Below are 23,147 nucleotides of genomic sequence, written 5' to 3'. Positions count from 1 at the left end.
CACCAGCATACAAACAAACAAATCCCAAATGGGGGCAACTCACCCTTGAAGCCACATAGCAGTCCACTGATCCATAACATCCCAACAAAAATGGTCGTGACACTAGCAAAGGTCCAAACAATCCAATTATGTTAAAATATTTAGTCAAAAACACATTTTATATCAGTAAGTCTGCATGAACTGCTGCTGCATCGGTCCAAATGATCTCAGAAGACCACGCTGTTCTCCTTATCTCATCAGCATGCGACTGAACACACCTAATTGCTAGATCTCAAAAAATGGCCCCCGGGCTGTGACCTATCAAAAGACACCTCAGGTGAACCAATAGGAGCTTCCATGTCCTGTCTATAGGCTTCAAAATCTAATGAGAGTCTGTGCTGAAGAGATGCTCCTTCCCCCTTTCCTAAGTGAATAGCGTGAGCTGTATAATGGCAGTTGTGGAGATGACTTGTAGATCTTGTAGCCACTGATTGCTGGATATGTTCATTATAAGAAAAATCAAGAGTAGCAGCCTTTTTATCCTAGTTATGTGTACATGGTTACCAAGAGAGTTTTGGAGTCTCCAAAAGGTTTTGGTAAAAAAAAAAAATGGACATACCCTTAGAAAAAACGTGTAAAATATCAATTTTATTTGGTATTATTATCAAATTTGAACTTGGACTAGGAAAGACGTCATGCTGAGGTCCAATTGTGTTTTCAAGCTAATAGCTCCCAGCTGTAGTCATCTGTATGCAAAAAAATAATAATTAAAAAAAAAAAAAAATTAAAATCAGGCAGAAAAAAACCCTTCCGTGTCAGTGTGTTAACTTCTGTTACTCAATACCAGTAGCACTTCCAGTGATTCTGATTTCCGTGTCGCCTTTCAAAAGAGACCAAAACCATGCATGTGCTCCAAATGGTTCAAGAACAGCATACTTTGGGTATGCCTTGGATGGGAGTTTTAGGCTAATTTTACTGAAACGTCATGGAGGTATATATATAAAAAAACATATCCACACACACACACTTAAGTAATAAATATGTAGGTATCCATGTGGCCCCCCTGGACTGGAAAACCAGTGTGACGCAAAGTGCTTATGCCCAACCTATGTTAATTACTATAAATCTTTGGACAGGAAAGAGCAGACCTTAGCTCAGGACACTTCAATTAAGTATCGTATGCTTCTGGACTTGAGACACATGGACCTGAAGAACATGAAGCTATAGCACGTGCCACCAAAAACCCCCTCCACTTACCCAGCACATGCTCAACCAACTGACTCTTCCATGACCACCTCACATGTACCTCATCATACAGCATTTTATTCGACAGTATATTTCGGTATATTACACTAAATTGATCCTAATGTGTTTGATACCCTGCAATGAACTGGATGTATTCCATCCGTCCATCTTCTACCGCTTACTCCTTTTCAGGGGAAAAGCCTATCCCAGGGAGCACGGGGCACAAGGCGGGGTACACCCTGGACAGGGTGCCAGTCCATCGCAGGGCACAATCACACACCCATTCTAGCCTACCATGCATGTCTGGACTGGGGGAGGAAACCAGAGTACCCGGAGGAGTACTCCCTGCAGAGCATGCGGGACTCGAACCCCGGACTCTGGAGGTGTGAGGCGAACGTGCTACCCACTAAGCCTATAATACTTAATAATAACCCTATAATACTTCATTATAGGGTACTTATACTTATTTTTTCACACCTGCTTTCTGAATGGGGAGGAGGGAACCTACATATTGAAAACTGTTGTGGGTTTTTTGTCGTCAAGTGAGGATATGTTTGTTTATTTATTGAAATTGGTGAGGACCACATTGTTATTTAAGCCCTATAACACAGAATTGAGTGAGGGCATACTTACTTTTTCCCATGGCTTTATTTGCAGCTTTCCACTAAGAGGGAAGCTGATCACTCTGGGGTATTGCTCTGTGACATCAACACTACATCAGGAAATAGGGAATGATACAATTGTTTATCTTCATAGGCTATTAAAAGTACGAGCCCTCTGTAATCACCGATGAGGTTTGTCCCACTGTATTCACTTGAGATCTGAAAGAAAACAAAAACAGCCTCAGAATTCTGTTCTTGGCTGATGGGCGTGGAACCTGATGTGGTCCGCTGCTGTTGTAGCCTATCCACCATAACGATTGACGTGCTGTCCATTCTGAGATGCATTTCTGTGCACCACGGATGTAAGGAGTGGTTATTTGAGTTACAGTAGCCTTCGAGTTGTCAGCTCGAACACCAGTCTGGCCGTTCTTCATCGACAAGGTGTTTGCGCCTGAAGAACTGCTGCTCTCTGGATCATTTTTGCACCATTCTGTGTAAACTAAACCACAAAGTCACCGAGAATACATTTCTGCCCAATTCTGTTTGATGTGAGCATTAACTGATGCTCTTGACCTGTATCTTGCATGACTTTCTGCATCATGCTGCTGCCACGTGATTGGCTGATTGGACATTTGTATGAATGAGCAGGTATACAGGAGTTCCTATGAAAATGGCACTGTAATTGACCTCTTTTGCTTCTTGGGAGTTTCCACAGCCACAGCCTCCACATCTCCTCCCTGCTACAACTCCTCAGTAGGTGGAACCTGATTTCCCAGCGCAAAGCAGACGCCTCCCGGATCTCCAGCTGGACTTCTAGTTCTTCCCCCATCATCACTTTCAGCTAAAGGTCTTGTTTGCACTCACAAAGCACAAAAGGCGGCTGTGTGAATTCTTACATATTTGCTGTAAGGAAGCAATGCTGAATACTGACCTAGAAGACCTAGACGTTAACCTGTGCAAAGGTGTTCATAGGTTAGCACAAAACCACAACCATTACACATTCTTACTGCACGTCCACTCAGCCTGTTTTAAGCCTTTTGCTTATATTTCCCCCATGGGTCTCCTAACATTCTTTCTAAATTCCTAAAGGGATGTGAATCTGCTCTGTAGAATACATTTTTAAAAAAACATATACAAACACAAAATTAAGACCAAAAAAACAAAACATACTTTTAATACATTTTTTCTTCACCATCATAAACACATTTACCAGCAAGTAAACTATACTCAGTGGCACATCTGCTCTCATACATGACACAGAACATAAATGGGCTATTGTACAAAAAAAATAATAATCAGATAGTCACTATTGCAGTTCTTAATTCAGCTCGAATCACCACATGTATGATTATTATTACTCAGATTTGATTAAGGCACATTCTGGTCAAAAAAAAAGGCAGAAAAGAAGCTTCACAACATGGCAACACACTCAGAAAAGTTTAGGATTCGGAATGTGACAGGAATTGGAGGGAGGAAGAGGGGGGAAAAAAGCCAAAAACATTTAAGTCTGGTGAAAGTACAACATCCTGTACTAAAAATACATTTACATTATTGACATGATTTGATAAGACGTGCAGTGCATGGCACGTTTGAGTCAGGGCACGTAATCACAAGTCAAAATATAGTACCGCCTGATGAGAACAAAAACAACAACAAAACCCTCATTTACAATGAGTTTAATCAATCATCGACTACCTTCAACTCAACCTTCAACTCAACCCTTTCTGGGGTCTGGTGTGTGATGTCACTTTAAAAGAAACGAGACAGTTTAGAACTTTGGTCATCTCTAAAAACCTAAAAACGCCACACAGTTACAGTTCTGAGAATTGCACAGTTTTCACCACAGTCACAAAGGCCTTATTTAACTCACCTGTTTGTGTAATAATAAAAAGTAAACTCTTAATCTGAGCTAGTTGGAATAAACTACTTTAAAAAAAAAAAAATTTAAAAAAACCCCAACAACATATGGTAAGACATAACATTCAAACGTCCCCGACACAATCTAAGATCAAAACGTCTTCTTTAAATTTCATTACGACACACAACTACCTCTGTCTAGTTTTTCCATGTGTTTTGTGTTGGTGGTTCAAAATACAAAAAAAAAAATAAAATAAATAAAATAAAATAAAATAAAAAGATTCATGTGCCATAAACAGTAAGGGACGCTATGTGCTGAAACACATGAATAAAAAGCAAAGGTGCTGTAAAAACATATGAAAAGCCAGTTACTGAAATTTGGCACTTCAGACACTTAAATGTATGGTGAGCAGCTGTAATTAAAAAAAAAAAAAGAAAAAAGAAAAGAAAGAAAATAAAAACAAACAAACAAACAAATTTTTATATATATATATATATATATATATATATATATATATATATATATATATATATATATATATATATATATGAACGGTTATGGGACATGGCGAGTGAAGACCCAGAGTCATCCCTCAGTTCAGAAGAAACCATTATTTGCTGGCTATTTACTATATGCTGGCAACTTGTGTTACAGCAAAACATAAAAACAAGAATAAGATCAACAACCCTCATCTAACGTCTTCTAGCAACGATACTAGCCTAACCCTGCATTCCCAAAAGGGCAAAAGTGGACAAAGTCGTGGAAATCAACAACACAAACCGATGCCACGGAAACATAAAAGCGCTAACTGTAAAGGCATTACTCCGAGCAGACAGAAATGCTGAGCCATGAGACTATAGCGATACAAATTCCACAGGAAGTGACCTCAATGACCTTGCCTCAAGCTGGAAACATAGTGGCTATGAAACCGAAATGACAATAAATCCATTCTGTGTAAAAAATATATAAATATAATACTATTTGAATTTCATCTGCACAGGAAAGAATAATCTGATTATTACTGAAAACTGCAAAAACGGACACTACTTAGAATATTGGTCAGTGAAGAGCTGTGACGCGTCCGTACCGTAAAAGGCCAGGGCTTCAGCCATAACCAGTCTTTTTACTGCGTCACCCAGCTCACTCGGGCTGTACTGATCCTGCCGCATACCGAAGAAAAGAAACAAGCTAGTCGTGGTAAATGTGAAAGGCTGCGCAAGTCCTCTGTATCTTTTCATTCAAACACGTTCTTTCATCTGTAAGACCCGGTGAGGATTGGTAGCGTGGGTCTGCTGTGCTCTGGCCAGGGAGACGCGACACTAAAGATCCGTGACTTTGTTCTCCAGTGCGGCTGCGATCTGCTGCAGTCGAAGGGTCAGCTGCTTACTCTGAGCTGCGGGGTCGTCCTCTAGTGATGAGATGATCTGCGGAACAAAAAACACAGACTGAAAGCGAGATGGAACAGTGGCTATTCCGCTGTTCTACGTTATACCCCAGTTCAAGGTTTACATCAGTGCGCTCGTTCTAACGTGGTGCTATATTAACAGCGCAGACATGGCGACTTGCACGACGGTCACTCCTTGTTAATGTTGAGGTGATCAGCTTTCTGTGAGGAGAAGTTTATTTAACATTTTTTTTTTGGAAAAAGTCTCCAGTGGCAGGGCTTTCTAACCGTCAGACCTCTTGAGGACAGGGGAGTTTGCGTGTCCCCGTTTCTCTGTGACATGACGAGCCGCATTTTTTCATCTTATTAACTCCAAGAGAGGGACAGAAACCAAGTTGTTGCGATATTCGCCAACATTAAACTATAAAGAGATGACACGTCATTCTTAAATAATTAATAAACTGCCATTCTTGGTAAACTGCTATGGTTTAAGAGGGATAAAATAAAGGGGGCGGGAGAGAGAGTGTCTTGATTATTTAGCCATAACAGCATGCCCGATTGCGTTTTATTCCCTACTTTAAAAGAAAACACTGTTCTGAATAGACCTGGAGTGAAACTTACTCCATCGTAGTACTTGCTGGCATACTGATACAGCTGGTGCAGGGCAACCTGGGTGTTCAACTGGTCTGTGTGGGACTGAGCAAACACATAGAGGGTGATGTAAGTCACAGAGCAGTGCCAAGCTCTCTGCAATACGTATCCAGATTCTCATACGCATACATGCGCACACACACTCACCCGTGAGATCTCAGCCAGGTGTGTGTTCATGTCCTGGTCGCTCACTGGCACCATCTGACGGATGCCTTTATAATAACTGCAGGATTGACACAGACAGTATATAAACAGATATATCGATATAAAAACAGAGACAATCGGACGTTTGGGGGTGGGAGGAGCCAGGTTAAACAAGCAAATTATTCACAACACCCTTTGGAATAAAATCAGGACATCCACTCACTCTTCGACCATCTTCTTATATGTAGGAATCTCTTTTGCATAGAGAAGCTTGTTGCTTGGAGACTCCTAAGAGGGGAAAAGGAGGGGGGGGGGAGTGAAAGAAAATAAGTGAAAAGACCTCAAGTTGAATTATTGAAGATAATACTTATGCACAGAAATGCTATTGTTCAGCTCCACTGCTTTAATAAACACTTCCCTGCTGCTGACACTCACCGGGGTCAGCTTGTGCTCGGTCTTAGTGCAGGCATCCATGAAGGTCTGGGCGATGACGGACAGCGAGGCATCCACTACCTCAGTTACGTGCACGTCAAAGATGAAGTGGGGGTTTTTCAGGATGTTAACCCAGAATCTCAGAGGCAAACTACACACAAACACACACACACACACACACACACACACACAAGTACATCAACAAACCATCACACACCTTACATTTGATGGTGCAGTGGCAGGATGTTGCTGTCCCTAAATCTACATCTAAATCAACATTTGTGCAAAGCTGCTTTGTCACAATGTCTATAAAATTGCATACTGCTAATTGAGCACTAATTTAGACCGGTTTGTTCACAGAGAAACACTACAGAGTGTCACGTCTACTTCAGGAATCCTCTCCACTTCACAGATCAGATCAGAAACACCGTACTAGACTGACAGTATAACACTAATAGAAATAGTCACTAATGCCAACATCGTGAAAACATTTGTGAACCAAGAATTGATGCTTTGCCCTTAGGGTCAAAATGGATGTGAAATTCCCTGGCAACAATCCATAAATGAATACATTTTTTTTATTAAATCAGAAAATATTTCATCGATTGATCAGTGTGGCAGCGAGGGCGAGGGCATGGAAACGTGCCAGCTGTGAATGGGGGAAGTGCTGGCTGCTAAGAAGATCAGAGTGGAAAGGGGGGTGATGTTTTGAACAGCACTTGTTTGTTTTGTTATTTTTAGGAAGAGGGAGAATGGCAGGAGAGCTGTGAGTGCTGTGAAGCTGATTTACGGTTAGTGGGACATTGTGAATGCTGTTGTATGGACCTGTTGGTCTTCCATATGTGGATGGTTTCCTCGTCTACGTTGTCATGTTTGTGTGCTTGCTCGTCCAGGAAGTCGAAGAAGTACTTGACAGCTGGAGGGACCGTGGCCCCCGAACACAACACGCTGCGGAAGAAATCATCGACGAACTGCTGCAACGTGCCCTGTAAAACACACACACACACACACACTTTAATCTTCACATCTTTTCAGCGGTCTGAATCGCTGCCTCACAGACATTTTGAAGTTACTGTTTCTGCACCAAACAAAATTTGAGAAAGATTTATGTTCAGTTATTTCACATCTAGTAAATCTTTGGTTCCTTATCTACAGTACCTCCATTCTTGTTAAAATTGTTTTTTTTTTAATTTGCCAGTGATTACATACTACATTTTGTTGTCTATTTAACATCTACCATAGTTGTAAATACTAATCCTACAGTATATGGATTTAACTAAAGTATCTGTATGCATTCATTCAGCTTAACCAACTAAATCACACTGTTTCATTTTTACCTTCATGGACAGCAGCCTGGTCAGGTAGATTTCAGTGATGGTTTTAATGGGGGCCTTGTCCTTCATGCTGCCCCTCTTGGACTTCACTTCATCTAGCTCCTCTGCGGGCCGCACCAGGTGGAACACTTTATCATCCTCCAGCAGAGCACTTCCTGAAAAGCAAAGCAGTACATATGCAGTACGTTTAAATGTACCGTATGGTGGCCTATACAATCTAATACGTAGACACACTAAGAAGCTCCCTGGACACAAAAATAAGTCGATTACTGGTTACGTTCTCCCTCGCTTTAATCACAGCACCCATATCCTGGTCCCGGTGGATCCAGAGCCTGCACTGGGAATGCTGAGCGAGATGGAAATACACCTGCATGGAGTACCAGACCATCACAGGAGGCCTCTCTTGAGACAGTTCCTGTCAATTCAGTTTATAGTGTTTCGCTTGCTGTTCCAAATAGCCCAGCATTTTCAAAAGGATTAAGTTCAGATGATTCTCGAGCCTCAGCTCAGGTTCCTGTCGGAGTGAAGTTTCACATGGTCTCCCAGTGTCCGCATGGGTTTCCTCCAGGTTCTGTTGTTTCTTCCCACCTTGCAAAAAACATACCAGTAGGTTCACTGTCTTTGATAAATTGGCCCTAGATGTGAATGAGTGTCTCATCCAGAGTGTATTCCCGCCTCATGTCCAGGGTTCTCTGGATAGACTCCGGTTCCTCTGCAACCCTGGCCAAGATAGATTGTTTACCAAAGATGGAGGACTGAATGATCACTGATTCTGCTTTAGTGATTGTGGCCTGGTGTTCCATCACGCTTGTTGAACAAGTAAAAAAATATACTCGTCATCCTGGAATGTGGGAGTGTTACTAATGTGTTCTGCTTGGACATGAAGCACAAACTCAGAGTCTCGCCAATGACGGATGATCCGGTTTCATGCCAAATTACATACGCCCAGGCGTGACACTGTACAATAAATCCTTTTATTGCTGGATACAACTAATTTTTTGTATTTTTATACTTCGGTACTAATCAAATGTTTACCAAAGCTTACATATTCCATTTATATGATCATGACCAATGATAACTCTTGCTGTATCATAGTTATAAATTTTTTTTTTGCATGTCAAAAAAGGCAAACCCACTTTCTTCATGGCTCTCCTGGTTCTGGTCGAAAGACTGTTGAGTGTGAAGAACTCTTGACAGAACGAGAGTGGCATTGTCTCGCACCTAAGGAAAAAAAACAAAAACAAAACATTCCGATATAACACAACCAATACAAACCGACTGACAGTAATGCTGTAAGCACTCAAATGATTTCAGGTGTGACTTTGGCTTTATTGCTATTGTTAGCCGCAACAATTAACAGGCGCATTACAATAACGAGCAGGCGCACAATAATGTGTAAGTGCACAGTTAAGTAATTCCCCTGCCTTCAGCATCCTACTACTGAAGAATTTAATTAATTGAATATGTTCATTATAACGTGTACATTCATTCAGAGTCAATATGGGGAAACACTTCCAAGAAGAATTAAACACCGGAAGATTTCTAGTTGAAATAGTAGACTAAGAATGTATCTTTCATATTAGTTTGTGTTATAGAACAGTTTTAGTTTAATACCCACATTGTAATGTGCCAAAGTGTTGAGACGTTTCCACCTGCCCTCCTTCTGAGATGTTAAATCCATATCAGACAGGATCTGCCCTGTTGAGCCGGGACGCCATTCTGCAGAAAAGAGGGAATATACATACATCACATCACATCACACTTCGACATTCTAGACTACGCAGTTAATATAAAATATAATGCACTTTTCATTTTGAGGGGTGTTTACTTTACTTTAATTGTGCGAGTGTTAGTTGTGTGGAAACATACCCAGGGCGACGCTCTCGACGGTAGGTCTCTGGGAATAAGGAAGGTTCCGGTAAACCTGTTCAATGATTTTCTCTTTCACCTGTGAGATAGTGTCACAGTTCAACACTTTCACCGGGCTGACATCAGGACCCTCGCCATGGACCAGCACCTGCAGAGTCTGAGACGATTGAGCAGAAGTCAAGCACCTCTTCCTAAACATACAGTACTCCTACTATATAGGTAGGGATAACTGACGACAGGCCGTTGAATTATTTGGGGGGGGGGGGGGGGTCGAATGGACACCCGAGATGATAATGCGACCACAACGCAAAGTGGAGTGTGCATTATTTTTCTAATAATTCAACGGACTGGAGTCAGTTATTCCGCTTATTCCACAGTTACCACACATGAAGACACTGTTCAGATGTTCACAGCATTGTTTTTGAACTAGTAATTGAGGATTTAGCCATTGACATGCAGTTATTAGAGAGAGAGAGAGAGCATATTTTGTTAGACCTGTGTGCTGTGGTGGACAGTAGGCTAACTTTTCCATTATTTCAGTTAACTTGGTGAAGTGATATAGAATTATAATGTGGTCAGGACCTGCCTGGAACTACTTTTGCTTTGTATAACTTCAAAAAATGATTGCACTCTTTAGAACGTCTGGTCAACCAATCAGAATCATGTATTAACTGTGCTGTGGTATAAATATATGATTAAATTTATGTTGAGTCACTTTGACCCACGACATTTTGAATTTAATATATAAGACAAAAAAAAAAGCAATGGGGCATGTTATAGGACAATAATTAATGATGGGGTGGTATGTAGCTTGACATGAAGCAGACTTACTGCAAACCTCGAAGTGTTTCATTCCTCTTATTTAATAACAATTTGCTAATGTTGTGGATCATCAGTGAGAGAAGTTATACCTGTTATCACTTTTTCCAACAGCTATACATAGTCCTTTCCTCACCAGCCTCTGTTTCTGACAGAAAATCATGCCAGTCCTATGTGGTGGATAGTGACAGTGGTCTGACATGGATCTACTCACCAGGAAACAGTACTCCACATCATCTCCCAGCAGCCCTGTGTCATTCAGAGTGTACTTGGCCCTCTTCAGCCTGGCGTCCACTGGGCCTTTATCTACCTGGTGCTTAATAGCTTTAAAAAGCTTGTAGAGTGGCTCACCAGCTGAGTCCTAACAACACAAATAAGTATGTACACATAAGTGAGCTGCTGGAATTACCAAGCCCTGACAGACTGAGCTGCTCACTAAAATGCAGCTTACCTTGAGGAACTGGTAGAGGCAAATGGACATCCAATTACATAGCATCCTCTCAACTACGGTCTCTGATCTACAGACAGGATACAGAAAAATGGATGAGTTTATAGGAAACGGTCCAGGTCCTTACTCAGCCCGTGCTGGAAGAGCTGGTGTCTCACCTGCGGAGCATCAGTTTGGGGTTTTTGCTGTGCACATGTTCCTCCATCAGCTCCAGCAGGAGTGTTCTCATGATGTCCGTGTAGTACTCCAGCTTCCCATGCAGGGCCACTGTCAGCAACGAGGCGAAGTACACCTTATTTCTGGCATTAAACTCTTGCCGGCTCTCCAGGGTACGGATGAACTGTGGAACAGTCAGAGGAAGTAAATACAAAGCATACATTCTACTGAAATCAGAAATATAGCCAACAGCCATGTTTTATATGAGATCTGAAGAATTTGCGTTAGGCTGGCATGAGGTCTCAGAGAGCGTTCACATATAGTCTCCATTTGAACTGAGCCCTGGTGCATTTTCCTCTTTGGTGTGGTTCATTTAGGAAGGTGAGAACACCGCACTCTGATGTGCACCTAAACAACCTGTCTGAGAGCGTCTGAGCGAGCAGGCCTTAATCCAGTTCCATGCAAACTTCAACTGCAGTGAGAAAGCTATCCAACCCTGAATTGATCCAAGTACAGGAAGTGAACAAATATACCATATACTTTGAACCGCAGGCAGCATTTATTATAGACTCAAGCTGCTAAACATGGGTCACGAGGTGCAATAGGACAGAGCTGAGATGCTTCAGACATGCCATGTGTTCTGGATGTTTGATCAGATGAACAAAGAGAAAATAAGCAGTGGATGGAATACGCATTGTTTTAGACCCATTATTTATATAATTATCAAATGTAATCCATCGAGCGCCACTCTGTGTTCGGCATGCTTGGGTCATTTTTGTGATTTGTATATGCACTCGGGAAAAAGGGGGAACTTCCAAATTTCCGTCACCATATATCTGACCAATAGATGAAAGATGAAAAGATGAAAAATCCTTTTACAAGGATTTTTTTTTTCAGCCATACATGCTTCTTCAACCAACATCCCCCCCGCCCCTTTTTAACTCAGCTGAATAATATGCAGTGTGAAATCAAATCAAACCTAGTAGCTTACAAAATCAAAAAGCATCCATTTTTAATTTCTGATTCAGACTCCTCAAATTTAGTAACGGGTCTGAAAGTGCCCAGAGTTAATACAGTCTGCATGCCAAAGGCTTACTACTAGTGGATTTCCTGCTGTGTTGGTCCTTGTTGTTACATACTGAGGGACACTTTTGGCATGTGGTCTGCGGAATGCGAAAGTCTGTTTCAGAATCCAAATCGCACATAAGCCCTTATAAAAGAAATCAACCAGTATTCATTCTCTCTCTGGTGAGACTCGGGTAGTAGTCTCTTTTTCGGTAACATTTCAATTGAACCTTTGAAGAGACTTTAAAATGCCTCTTTGTGTAGGAGTTCTATGTAATTAAATCGGCTATGCTCCGGATACTAAAAGGCTTGGAGTGCCTCGTGGTTTCTGTGGTCACCATGGTTTCGGTCTACAAGCTAAAAGCATGTGTTTGATCAGGAAACATAAGTGTACTTTAGTCAATTAGGCAGAGACATACATTGATGAGGAAGGTCTTGCTGTTGAGCAGGTTGGAGAACTGATTTAGTGCCTGGTCCACGGTGGCCCGGCGGGTTTCTGGGATGTCCAGTTTGCCAGTGATCATCACGTCATTGGCGCCGTCTTTAGAGGGAAGGAAAAAGACCCGATTCGTGTAATTCTTGTAGTCCAAGAAGGGAATCCGGGCCTCGCTCAGATCGCTGGTGTGGTCTTCCATCTCAATCATCAGATCTGAGACACGGAGAGACAGAGTGAGTGAGTGAGTGTGTGTGTGTGTGTGTGTGTGAGTAAAAGTACATACAATTATTATTATTTTTTTTTTTTTACTAAGGTTAACTTTTTTGTATTATTAAATTTCTTGTAAAGGAAATGAATGTGATATGAACCAGCTATTATCATTTAGCAGAAACATTGCTTTGTGAATAAATGGAGGTAAGAAGTTCTTCAAAAGTGCAGGTTATTCCTTTCCTGTCTTCTCTGTGCAAGAATGAAACGTGGGGATGGAAATTAGGGTAGATAAATTAGAATTAGATAAATTAGAATTAGATAAATCAATTTTATCTGCAGCTATTTTATAATAATATCCTTTATTAAAATGTGAACAGACTATAACGTGCTGAGTAGATGTGAATGGAAAATTTATTTTCCTAGAACTGTGGTAAATGTTATTGTGCAAAAAGAACACTGGCCAAGGTGATGACTGTCGAAACGGTCACCGGATGAACGATGCGATATTGAGGAAGAGCCTTCAATGCCCAAACGCACACCCTAGTGTGTGCACCATAAGTACCCTAAAGTGTGTGCTAGAGCGCTGTTTTGTTTTCCCATTAGTGCCGCAAAGTGGGAACAGCACCAGTTAAGTTCTCAACATAAGATATAATGGAACAAGTTTTCACTATTTCTGTCCTGGCAGGTGGGGTTTAACTCACTACTGTTTCACAAACTTTCAGTTTTGCCATCTCTCTTACACCAGCATTGTTATTATCACTTTTATGGCATGCTATAAATCTACATTGGCATGAAGCACATGTGGCATTCACATAAATTAACCAGCTTGGTGTTTGGTTTTTTTTTTGTAAATCCTAGCTCTCTGCCTTTGCAGTCTTATTACTGTAAATATTTTGTTTCGCACTGTTAGATGTATTAAAATAGTAATCGCACACTTAATCTTCTAGACTTCTGCTTATCCATTCGGGAAAAGAATGAAAAGATCCAGATCTGGCTGGGAATAACCACCAAAATTCTGCGATTGCACACCTGTGAACTCTTTTTTACAGCGATCCCGCACACTCTCCTCCAGACTGTCCAACTGGTGCTTCACCTTTTCGTACTCTCTCTCTGCTTGCTGGCTCTTTCTCCTACAAAATTAAAAAAAATAAATAATACACACACACACACACACACACACACACACACACACGCATTGTAAGAGAACAGAACCTTTTCAGACGTTCCTCACTGCAATAACACAGTAAAGAGATGTGTAATCTTATTTACCTATAGCAGTACACAGACACCGCAATGAACAGCAGCATGGGCAGGATGACCGCAGGGATGATGATGTATAGCGGAACCTCACTCTTCTTCTCGTAACGTACGGTGCCCACGTTGAACTCGGCTTGGCCGAACATAATCTGAGAGGTGTATAAAAAAATGTTTTTTTTTTAAAAAAGAGGGAGACGAGGAGCTGAGACGGAGGACGAAACAAACAGACAAAAAGTCTAAAACCATGAACACTTGAATGAAATCCAGAGCTCACCACCAGGTCCAAAGTCTCCGAACTGGTGTCTCTGCGCTGGCGCCTGGAGCGAGCTTTGGGAGGCGTGGACGGGGCCTCGAGGAACAGCTTATCGTCGTGCAGGACGGTCACGACGCACTGCTGGTCTCCAACAAACGCCTGTGCCTCTTGAGCAGTCATGGCCTTGGAGAGACCTTGACCCTGCGTTTCACATACACACAAAGCACTAACTCGGTACCGTAGCAGTTCATGAAAGTATAAAGACTAATAAATCCAAAAATGACACCACAAATAATATGTTTTTAACCAAAATTAAGAGGAGCACTTACACACACACATACACAGTACAGATTTTAATGAAAATATATTGAATATAGTCAGATGTATCCAGTATTTCCTATTAAAAGATTACAATAAAGCAAATGGTAGATTATTGAAATTATCTGTGGGATATCTTTGACTAATTTCAAGCTTTAACATCATCTGCCAATAGAACAAATGAGTACAACATTTCTCTTAGAAACAAGCTTAATTATCTTCGATTTAGTTCATCGTGATCTTATAATAGGAAACACTACATCTAATTCATTATCCTCAAGATAGTCCATCTTACTAAGATGCAATTTTCTACAGTGAACAGATTGTAGAACCGTAAATGAAACATACATGTTGCTTTGATGCAGAGAAACAAACACTGATGTCCAATTCTAGATAATATCTCGAATCTGATTCTAATAATCCGGTCCAATTTACATCACAAGTTCTAATAAATCTGCTCACAAACCGTGACGCTGTGAACAGAACTGTCTGTCGGCTTGTACCGAGTTGTACAGAGTGTCGTGCTTACGTGAACGATAATGATGCTTCCTGCACTGATGGATTTGTCGTTCATCTTCTCGAACACGGGATTGGAGTGGTACTCGAACTCGGTCAGGTTCTCCTGAATGTTGTCGAGCTCGAGGACGGTCCTTAAAGACTGATCCTCAAGACTCACGTTCACGGCTGGAGAGAGGAACTCCAGGACGGTTTCGTTCTTACTAATAACCTTCTGCACAAACTGAGAGATGGAGAAGAAAAACTCAGCGAATACTTCGCTTTTGACTGGAAATAAAGAATTTCAATGATTTGTGAACGCGCTTTAATGGTTTTAGTTTGAATACAAATCGATTATTACAAGAAAATCAGGATATATACATTATAATAAAATAACATTAAAGAGAGAAGCCAATCTTATCTACAACAATGGAAAAAGAAAAAAAAAAAGTTATATATAGAATTTTTTGGAAATGTAAAATCACCTCAGCATTGCTGGGATGCAAGTTGAACTCGTCAGCAGAGGGCAGCACTCTCATAATGGCTCTCTGAACCAGATCAAATCCTGTTCCCACCACTGAGATCTTACGGCCTCCGCTGAAATCAACACATGCACAATAATGCAGCCAGATCGTGTGTGTGTGTGTGTTCTTATTCACTGTGCTGCACTTTTCAATCAATCTTGTCCTACACTACTGCTGTATTTCCTACAATTCCTGTAGTCCTGCATACACAAGCCCTGCACTTTTGTGATATTTTACATGCAGAACATGTCATTCAGCAAGAACACATTTAGTTCTCAAAGAGCAATATTGATTTGGAACGTAATCTGTATTATATGAGAAGGAAAAACAACAGCAGGTCACTTCAACACCGATCCAAGAGAACACACGAACTGGTGTTACTGTATTAAGTTCTGCTTTCTGCGCAGTTGTGCGAGCTAACGTCATAAGTGTCCACCTCACATTTTTACAGGAGAATAATGAATCTTTCCAGTTGAATCGTTTACGTAAACGAACTCCACTCCACTGTTCATCTTTTGGATCACTGCTTCACAGACTATTCGTTATATCAAAGTATGAAGCATGTAAAAGAAACCAACAGTACTTTAGTCTAAGGTATACAAAAGCATTTTAACATGGAAAATAGGGGGGAATTAAACATTTGGTATAAAAACTAGATACCCAGTTCACTACAAGTTTCTGTGAGAATCAATGACTCTGCGTATTTACAACGAGTCGCAATATCAGCGTTATCCGGGCACACTGCAAAGCACTACGGTTGATTTCTAGCCCCTTAATTGTTTCTGGTCATGGACAATAATCTGCAAGGACCAACAAACTGTAGAAAGAAAAAAAAAAACTCATCATAAAACAATAAACCAACTTTAAAAATGTTACAGCGTCAAACTAACCATATGAAGCTTGCTTGAGGAGAGTAGCTGGTGATCTTGGGATTGGTGGCGTAGGTGAAGGTGCTGTCGCTCACGACGACGGAGGTGCTCTCGCCGTATTTCACTGTGACTCGGAGTGGCCCCGACGGAACCTGAAGGTTTTTATACGGACCTGTCTTGCATGTGATTTGAGGTCCGAAGTCAAGGCTGGAGTATGGACGCAGACAGAGAGAGAGAGAGAGAGAGAGAGAGAGAGGAAAAATACACATATTTACAGACTTGTAGCATAGGGTTAAAGACACAGGTGTGCCACACTATAAAAAAATACATCCATACAGAGAGACATACGCTACATTCCAGAACAGGTATTGACATACACGTACTAAAAAGCAGGTGGAAACTGATGAACTATTTCTTAATCGTCTCTTGCGGATAAGCTCATGACTCAGTCTGTTACTCACACTTCACAGGGCACTTCTCCCACTGTGACACTTATGTCATCTTTAGAAGCCGTGTACAGGTCTTGACCCAAGATGGTGATAATTGTCCCACCGTCTTGCGGACCTTTTGTGGGGTACACCTCCTTAGGCATGGGGTTCTGGAGAAGACAAGATGGAAAAATTGACTAAATCAGGGGGTGTGAATGTTGCTGGCAGACCAGGTAAAGTTCTTCAGCGGAGAAATGCACAGCAGAGCCAATAAACGTATTTCAAAAACGCTATAGTTCAGCGACTCTGATTTTCTCAACAAGAACCAGTGACGCTTCTGAGGCGGGTCCTCTGTAAGAGCTTTTCCAATCACTTCCATTTATGTCAACTGTAAGCTGAAGGCAGCTTATTGGCTACAGCAGGGCTAAAGGCATTAGTGTTTTTTTTTTGTTTTTTTTTAAAATTATTACTCTTATTATAGCAAATTGACGATGTAGCTTGTTTGTTGACGAGAACTAGTTCACAACAAATCCCTCATCTGTTCAGATTCCAATGTGCTACTACACCTGGCAAAAATAATGGAATCACCACACTTAGAGGATGTTCACCTGGCTTTTTTTTTTGTTTTACTTCGTAACAAATATACATTTTAAAAAATTAAAGTTTAGACATAGCTGAATGGGAACAGCCAACATCTTTTTACCACACTCGGTGTCCGTTTTGCTTCTTGAAGGATTTTTATCATCTTTTCCATTGTTTCAACTGACGACTCTCTTGTTGGAGCCATGTTGCCTTTCAATTAGCCAAGTCCAACAGCTTGTTAAGGTCTATAAGCACTCTTTTAACCGCAAACTAATTTGCATTTTCAGACTTGTGCTAGTATTCGATTTAGAAATGCAAATTACAAGACATTGAGTGATTCCATAATTTTTTCCTCTAATTGAGTTGGGGGGGGGGGGGGGGAACAAAACACGCCATTAATTCAAACAAATTCATTTAATTTGTTTGAGGTAAAGTTTTAAGAAGACATAAAGTTCAGCTATTAAACGAAAATTGTTTGACGTCACATCTATGTTTGTTATTTGCCCAGAAGTTTAAAAAAAAAAAAAAAAAAAAAAAAAAAAGGCCAGATGAACGTCCTCTATGTGTGGTGATTCCATCATTTTTTGCCAGGGGTTGTAATCAAATTATTGGTTATTTTGCAAAACAATATAACCACTTTGATTTGATGATTCTTATTTATAGCTATGAACTAATAACAAATGCATAAGAATTAAAATCGCCATGAAATCAAAATAGAAGTTTTGTGGCTTTTAGTATGAATATGTTAGCCTGAAGGTTATCTATAAGCTTGTGTGCTTCAAAACAAGGACAAAAATTAGCATTTAGAAGATGAAGTATGAAGATGAAGTATGAATTAAATTTACCCGTCTCTTTCTACCACCATAACGGATCAATTTTTTTTTTGATGACTTCACTCTACACTTCAGCTTCTCATCAGATTTTCTGTCCAATCAAATGCTCTCAAGAATCTGAAGTGTCCCACCCCCAACAGTTGTAAGTTTCCTGGCTGTAAGGTAACCTAAACGTTATTGGCTGTTTAAAAAGGGGGTGGAGTCACTCAATATGCCCCGCCCTGACTTCCTGCTTCAGTGGAAATGACATCAACACATCGAATAATGCTAAGCGTTTCAAGGCGCTTCGCGGGGACTTTAAAAGGTAATAGTTGTAATCACTCGGTCATGTTAGTTGCTTTTCCAGATGTTTCTTAGGAAGAAATTTTGTATAACTGGACTTTTACAAATTTTAGTTGAGAAGTCTAAATCATCTACTGATGAAATAGGCCAACACTCAGGTAAGCAACCACAGCATATGGATCTCTGCTGGGATCTACATCAAGAACATCTGCGTTTTAGGTCTAAAAGCCATGATCAGCTTCTTACTTGTACCTTCAGTGAATTCACTATTGATTATCATCTAAACAATGCTTTGTTTTGTTTTTGTTTTTTAATTTGAGATTTCTAATTTTCTGTTTGTTCTGGGCGGTTGTGCTTGGGTGGGACGGTATTGGAACTAGGTGAAGTCAGGTAACAACATGCAGAGTTAGCAAAGCGCCTGGGTCAGCTATTCGCTTTACCCCACACAAAGTGAAACTTCTTTCCTGCTCACTCATCCTTTTTACTGCTTTAAAGAACTGAGCAAAACTGTGCATACCTTGCAATATTAAAAAAAACAACACCACACACACACACAAAAGAAAGGTAAATAGTGTGGTTGAACTGCAATAATGATCATCAAAGGGTGTGTGAGGGTGAGTGAGTGTGGATGAGCGAGAGAGCGAGCTGATCCGTACCCTGTATGTGAACACAACTGTGGATACCCTGGCTACCTTCCCCTCTACCTCCACCATTACTGGTCCAGACAGCCTCTCATCTGGCAGATCCATCGGAGGGTCAGGCAATGGTCCGATCTTACACACGACACTGACACATAGAGAGGGACAGATGTAGACACACGTACAGAAAAAGCGCTTCCCAGAAATGGCAGCATGAACACATAATAGATTACACATCCTACAGTCATGCTGATTGCATATCCACATATTCTCTAGCCCAGCAGTAAAGCAGTACCTAGTGGAGACGGTGTATCGGTCTGCCTGGTGTACACATGGCACATTTGCCACAGTGATTCTCTTGATATCTTCTTTTTTAATCCCCAGATTGGATCCTTTTATAGTAACCGAGATTTGCCCCTTCATGGGTCCGAAGTGTGGTGTGATCTGGAGTGAAAGTGTGGGTAAGAAAACATTCAGAACATGCAATCTGTAAAAAGTCATTGAAATGAAAAGAAAAACTCCAGGTGTATGAAAACGTTCTATCGACAGTATATATATATATATATATATAATCGGAAAAGGAATGGAACGTGAAGACATGCAACAATATGATTCGAGAAGGGAAACAAAAAAAAAAAAAAAGAAATGAATCAGTGTTTGTGTGCGTTTCTTACATCTGTGATGGTGGGAGCAGGGCACTGCTCAAGCTCTTTCATACAAAGACTAGAATAAATGCAGGACTGTGTGGTGTCGCACCATACACACTTATATTTCGTGTCTGCGTTTTTACACAGACTGCAGTCCTCACGGCCCACTGAGCAATTATACAGCACCACTGAGACAGACAGAGAGAGAGAGAGAGAGAGAATATAAGTGAATGGAGAGCTCAGTGAGGTAGTACTCTTAGTATTTTGTGTAAAGATGTGATTGGGGAGGAGGGTAAAATCCAGGGGTGCCATAATATATTTTCAGTCCAACTGGAATCATTTCATTCTAGGACCGGCAACGGGTTCACTGCCCGACCATTTCCGCGTCCTTAATACCACCCCTGCTTTCTCGGTTCATTCACGACCCTCACGATAGCGGTATTTTACAGGCTGCGTCTGTAAAAGCTCCTGATATGTAAAAGCCTCCTTCTAAGCAAGCTTTAAACGACATGCTTTGCCATATATACAAATCTACAGAAGGTAAGAAATACCTATTTGGTCATCTGTCCATGGCAGAGGTAAAACTGCGGATCATTTTTTAATTTTAAAATTGTTCGAGGTGCAGTTTTCCTAATTTCTGGTCAATCCAAGTGTCAGGTGAACAGCTTGATTGGATATTGGAGATCTCGGTCACACTAAACTTACCCTGGAGTGTGCTGTCAATCCTCTTCTCCGTCTCCTTATCCTTCACAAAGAACGACACATTCACCTCCGGCTTTTTGTTGTAAGCAAACTAGACAAAGAAAAACAATCCTGTCAATTATTTCTTTCATAAATTTCTTTCTTTTTTTTTTTTAAATAAAGAAATACCTTATTTGAAATATGCTATTCTTTTCAATATGGAAACGCTACTTTCATTTTTACTGATACTGCCAGTTCAAATAAATATGGGGCCTGAGGGTGTATTTGGGCCCTGCAGAAGTTTTAACATGCCTTGACATTTTTCAGTTGCTTTTAAACATATCATCGGCTAAAGTCTAATTACACTGTATTCAGCACAAACAGGGCTACAATAATATGTGAGCAGCATGCATGTACATGTTTGTATTTTAAAATCGCTGAAATAAGGCTATATAAACATGTATTAAACATTTGTTCACAAGTCTTTGAGAACTGGATCTTGTAGCCTAGAGTTTTTGCTACATAACGATGTGAAATCCATCCTCATCACTCGTTCATACAAAACAATATAGGCATTTAACTTTTGTAAGACACGTTTAGTGTGAGAACGGCTTCATGCGAGGTGGCGTTAATCAGCATGAATATTGATGTGGGTCACACCTGAGGAGACACAGACCACTCCCCTGGGCCTATCAATCAGTACGTTTACATGGACAACAATAATCCGATATTAACCCGATTAAGACGATACTCTGATTAAGAAACTACCATGTAAACAGCAATTTTGAATTACCTTAATCAGATTAAAGTCATACTCGAAGTAAACACAAATGGAATTAAGACGTGTGGAGTATTCCTGTTTTAGTCGCATTAAGAGGAGAGAGCACGGCTGCGTCCCAAACCGCGTACTTGCCTACTATAGGCCTGTAGTAGGAGAAATACATGTATCTGGGCTACTATATAGACGGTAAGTACGCGGTTTGGGACACAGCCCACGGCTTCAAGCAGTCGTCTATTTGCACGTACAGCATGACAAATAATTAACCGCACTCGAAGCGTTCGTAAAAAAAAATTAAATAAAAACACCCAAAACTGTACACGGTTCCATAACGAAGACCAACTGTACGTCGATACGTGAAATTCTGGAGGGACGTCGGACGGCGTGGCGCGGTGACGTAATGACGTGCGCCGTTAATCGAACTATGTTGTATAACATGTAAAACGGGAACATGAAAGGAGTGTTCTAAAAGCGACTCATGTAAACACCTTAATCACAATATTGTCGTATTCAGACTAAGGTCAATAATTAGATTACTGCTGTCCGTGTAAACGTAGTCAGTGAGGAATGTGGGAATTAGAAGAATGAATGTGAGGAGACTTCGATGATTGAATGTATTGTTTGTAGCTTATTTCACAAAATCAAGTTGAGGTTCAAAGTAGTAATCTGATTATACATTTTCTCCACATAAAGACTTTACTTAAAAACTTCAGACTTACACTACCGTTTAAAAAAAAACAAACAAGTTTTAGATCGGTAAGATTTTTTTGTCAATGTTTCAATGAGAAGTCTCTTTTAAAAACTGCTAACTAAGGCTACGTTTATTTGATCCAAAATACAGCAAAAACAAATGACATTGTGAAAATTTTTTACAATTTAAAATAACTGTTTTCCATTTGAATATATTGTAAAACGCAAATTGTGATCAAAGCTGAATTTTCGGCATCGTTACTGCATTCTTCAGTGTCGCAGGATTCTTCAGAGATCTTTCTAACATGCTGCTCAAGAAACATTTATTATTATTATTATTATTATTATTATGTCGAAAACAGATGAAGTGTCCAGTGCGCACAGGGAGAGACGAGAATATTACAGAAGGTGGATGGTTTGTCTACCTACGCGTAGCCTACTCGCTCACATAGTATTGCACAGAATCAGGAAAGTGATGATGAAATAAGGCATCGCTGGGGGCGTTTACCGTTTTGCGTAGATCGCCTCAGCACATTAACGTGCGAGATCACGTTAACGATAATCAAATGAGCCAGGAGAAACTGTGCATCTCTTTAGTTTCAGACAGATTACATTGCAGGAGAATATTTGTTTTAAATGTAAAAGTAGACATTTCAAGCTTTCTTCAGACATGTGTTTCATGTTTGTGTGATGAGCATTCGCTCAGTTTCAGTTCATTTTTCTGTCACGTTTCAGACAGATTCTCGCGGCGACATCGACGGCTGAAAGCACCAGCCTGTTCATTTTCTTTATTTTACAAAAGCACAAGGTTTTGTTGTTATTGTGAGTGTACACAAATAAAAGTAGACCCTTTATAGTTTCTAATGATGTCTTACACTTATCTGTGTGGCCAAAAAGGACGGAGTATTGTAGCTGGGTATAAGATGCAACTGGGTAATAAAAAAAAAAAAAAAACGTCACCGTCGGCGATGACATGATCCCCAAAGGGTTAAGGGTACTTTCATATATGCAGCGTGCAGCCTGTTTAAATCGAACCCCGGTGCAGGCTAAAATACCCAGGCGGAGAGTGTCTGAGTGCACTCGACTGTGAAAGTGATTTGGCTCTAAAATCGACCCAACTGCAGGAAGTAAACCAAACATGTCATATAATACGGGTTGTGTGCAGCATGCTTTATTTTTTTGATGCGAGCTGCTAAACTGACCCGTGAGGCAGAAACTGAACCAAGGCACAGAGCTGCAG

The 23,147-nt window shown here is 40.6% G+C and overlaps 1 protein-coding gene across 2 annotated transcripts in view; it reads right to left on the bottom strand.

The window, feature by feature from the left end:
• Positions 1–4,239: 4,239 nt before the first annotated feature.
• The window catches only part of plxnb2a.1 (plexin b2a, tandem duplicate 1), a 115,271-nt gene continuing 96,363 nt past the window's right edge, over positions 4,240–23,147 (bottom strand). For both annotated transcript variants that reach the window (XM_053650555.1, XM_053650556.1), the window contains 25 exons: positions 20,464–20,551; positions 19,786–19,946; positions 19,407–19,555; positions 19,130–19,259; positions 16,810–16,946; positions 16,370–16,555; positions 15,441–15,552; positions 14,990–15,199; positions 14,164–14,343; positions 13,902–14,038; positions 13,662–13,762; positions 12,406–12,635; positions 10,924–11,105; positions 10,769–10,835; positions 10,532–10,678; positions 9,499–9,655; positions 9,248–9,348; positions 8,766–8,850; positions 7,633–7,784; positions 7,121–7,281; positions 6,299–6,446; positions 6,087–6,151; positions 5,867–5,942; positions 5,690–5,764; positions 4,240–5,108 (listed from right to left, as the gene is read on the bottom strand). In XM_053650555.1, coding sequence (XP_053506530.1) covers positions 5,004–5,108; positions 5,690–5,764; positions 5,867–5,942; positions 6,087–6,151; positions 6,299–6,446; positions 7,121–7,281; positions 7,633–7,784; positions 8,766–8,850; positions 9,248–9,348; positions 9,499–9,655; positions 10,532–10,678; positions 10,769–10,835; positions 10,924–11,105; positions 12,406–12,635; positions 13,662–13,762; positions 13,902–14,038; positions 14,164–14,343; positions 14,990–15,199; positions 15,441–15,552; positions 16,370–16,555; positions 16,810–16,946; positions 19,130–19,259; positions 19,407–19,555; positions 19,786–19,946; positions 20,464–20,551 — 3,342 coding nt within the window. In that variant the 3' untranslated portion in view covers positions 4,240–5,003. The remainder of the gene's footprint in view (positions 5,109–5,689; positions 5,765–5,866; positions 5,943–6,086; positions 6,152–6,298; positions 6,447–7,120; positions 7,282–7,632; positions 7,785–8,765; positions 8,851–9,247; positions 9,349–9,498; positions 9,656–10,531; positions 10,679–10,768; positions 10,836–10,923; positions 11,106–12,405; positions 12,636–13,661; positions 13,763–13,901; positions 14,039–14,163; positions 14,344–14,989; positions 15,200–15,440; positions 15,553–16,369; positions 16,556–16,809; positions 16,947–19,129; positions 19,260–19,406; positions 19,556–19,785; positions 19,947–20,463; positions 20,552–23,147) is intronic.

This window comes from Ictalurus furcatus, chromosome 19 (genome assembly GCF_023375685.1).
Source record: "Ictalurus furcatus strain D&B chromosome 19, Billie_1.0, whole genome shotgun sequence".
NCBI classification, from domain to species: domain Eukaryota; kingdom Metazoa; phylum Chordata; class Actinopteri; order Siluriformes; family Ictaluridae; genus Ictalurus; species Ictalurus furcatus.
This window is presented reverse-complemented; position numbering and strand designations above follow the sequence as displayed.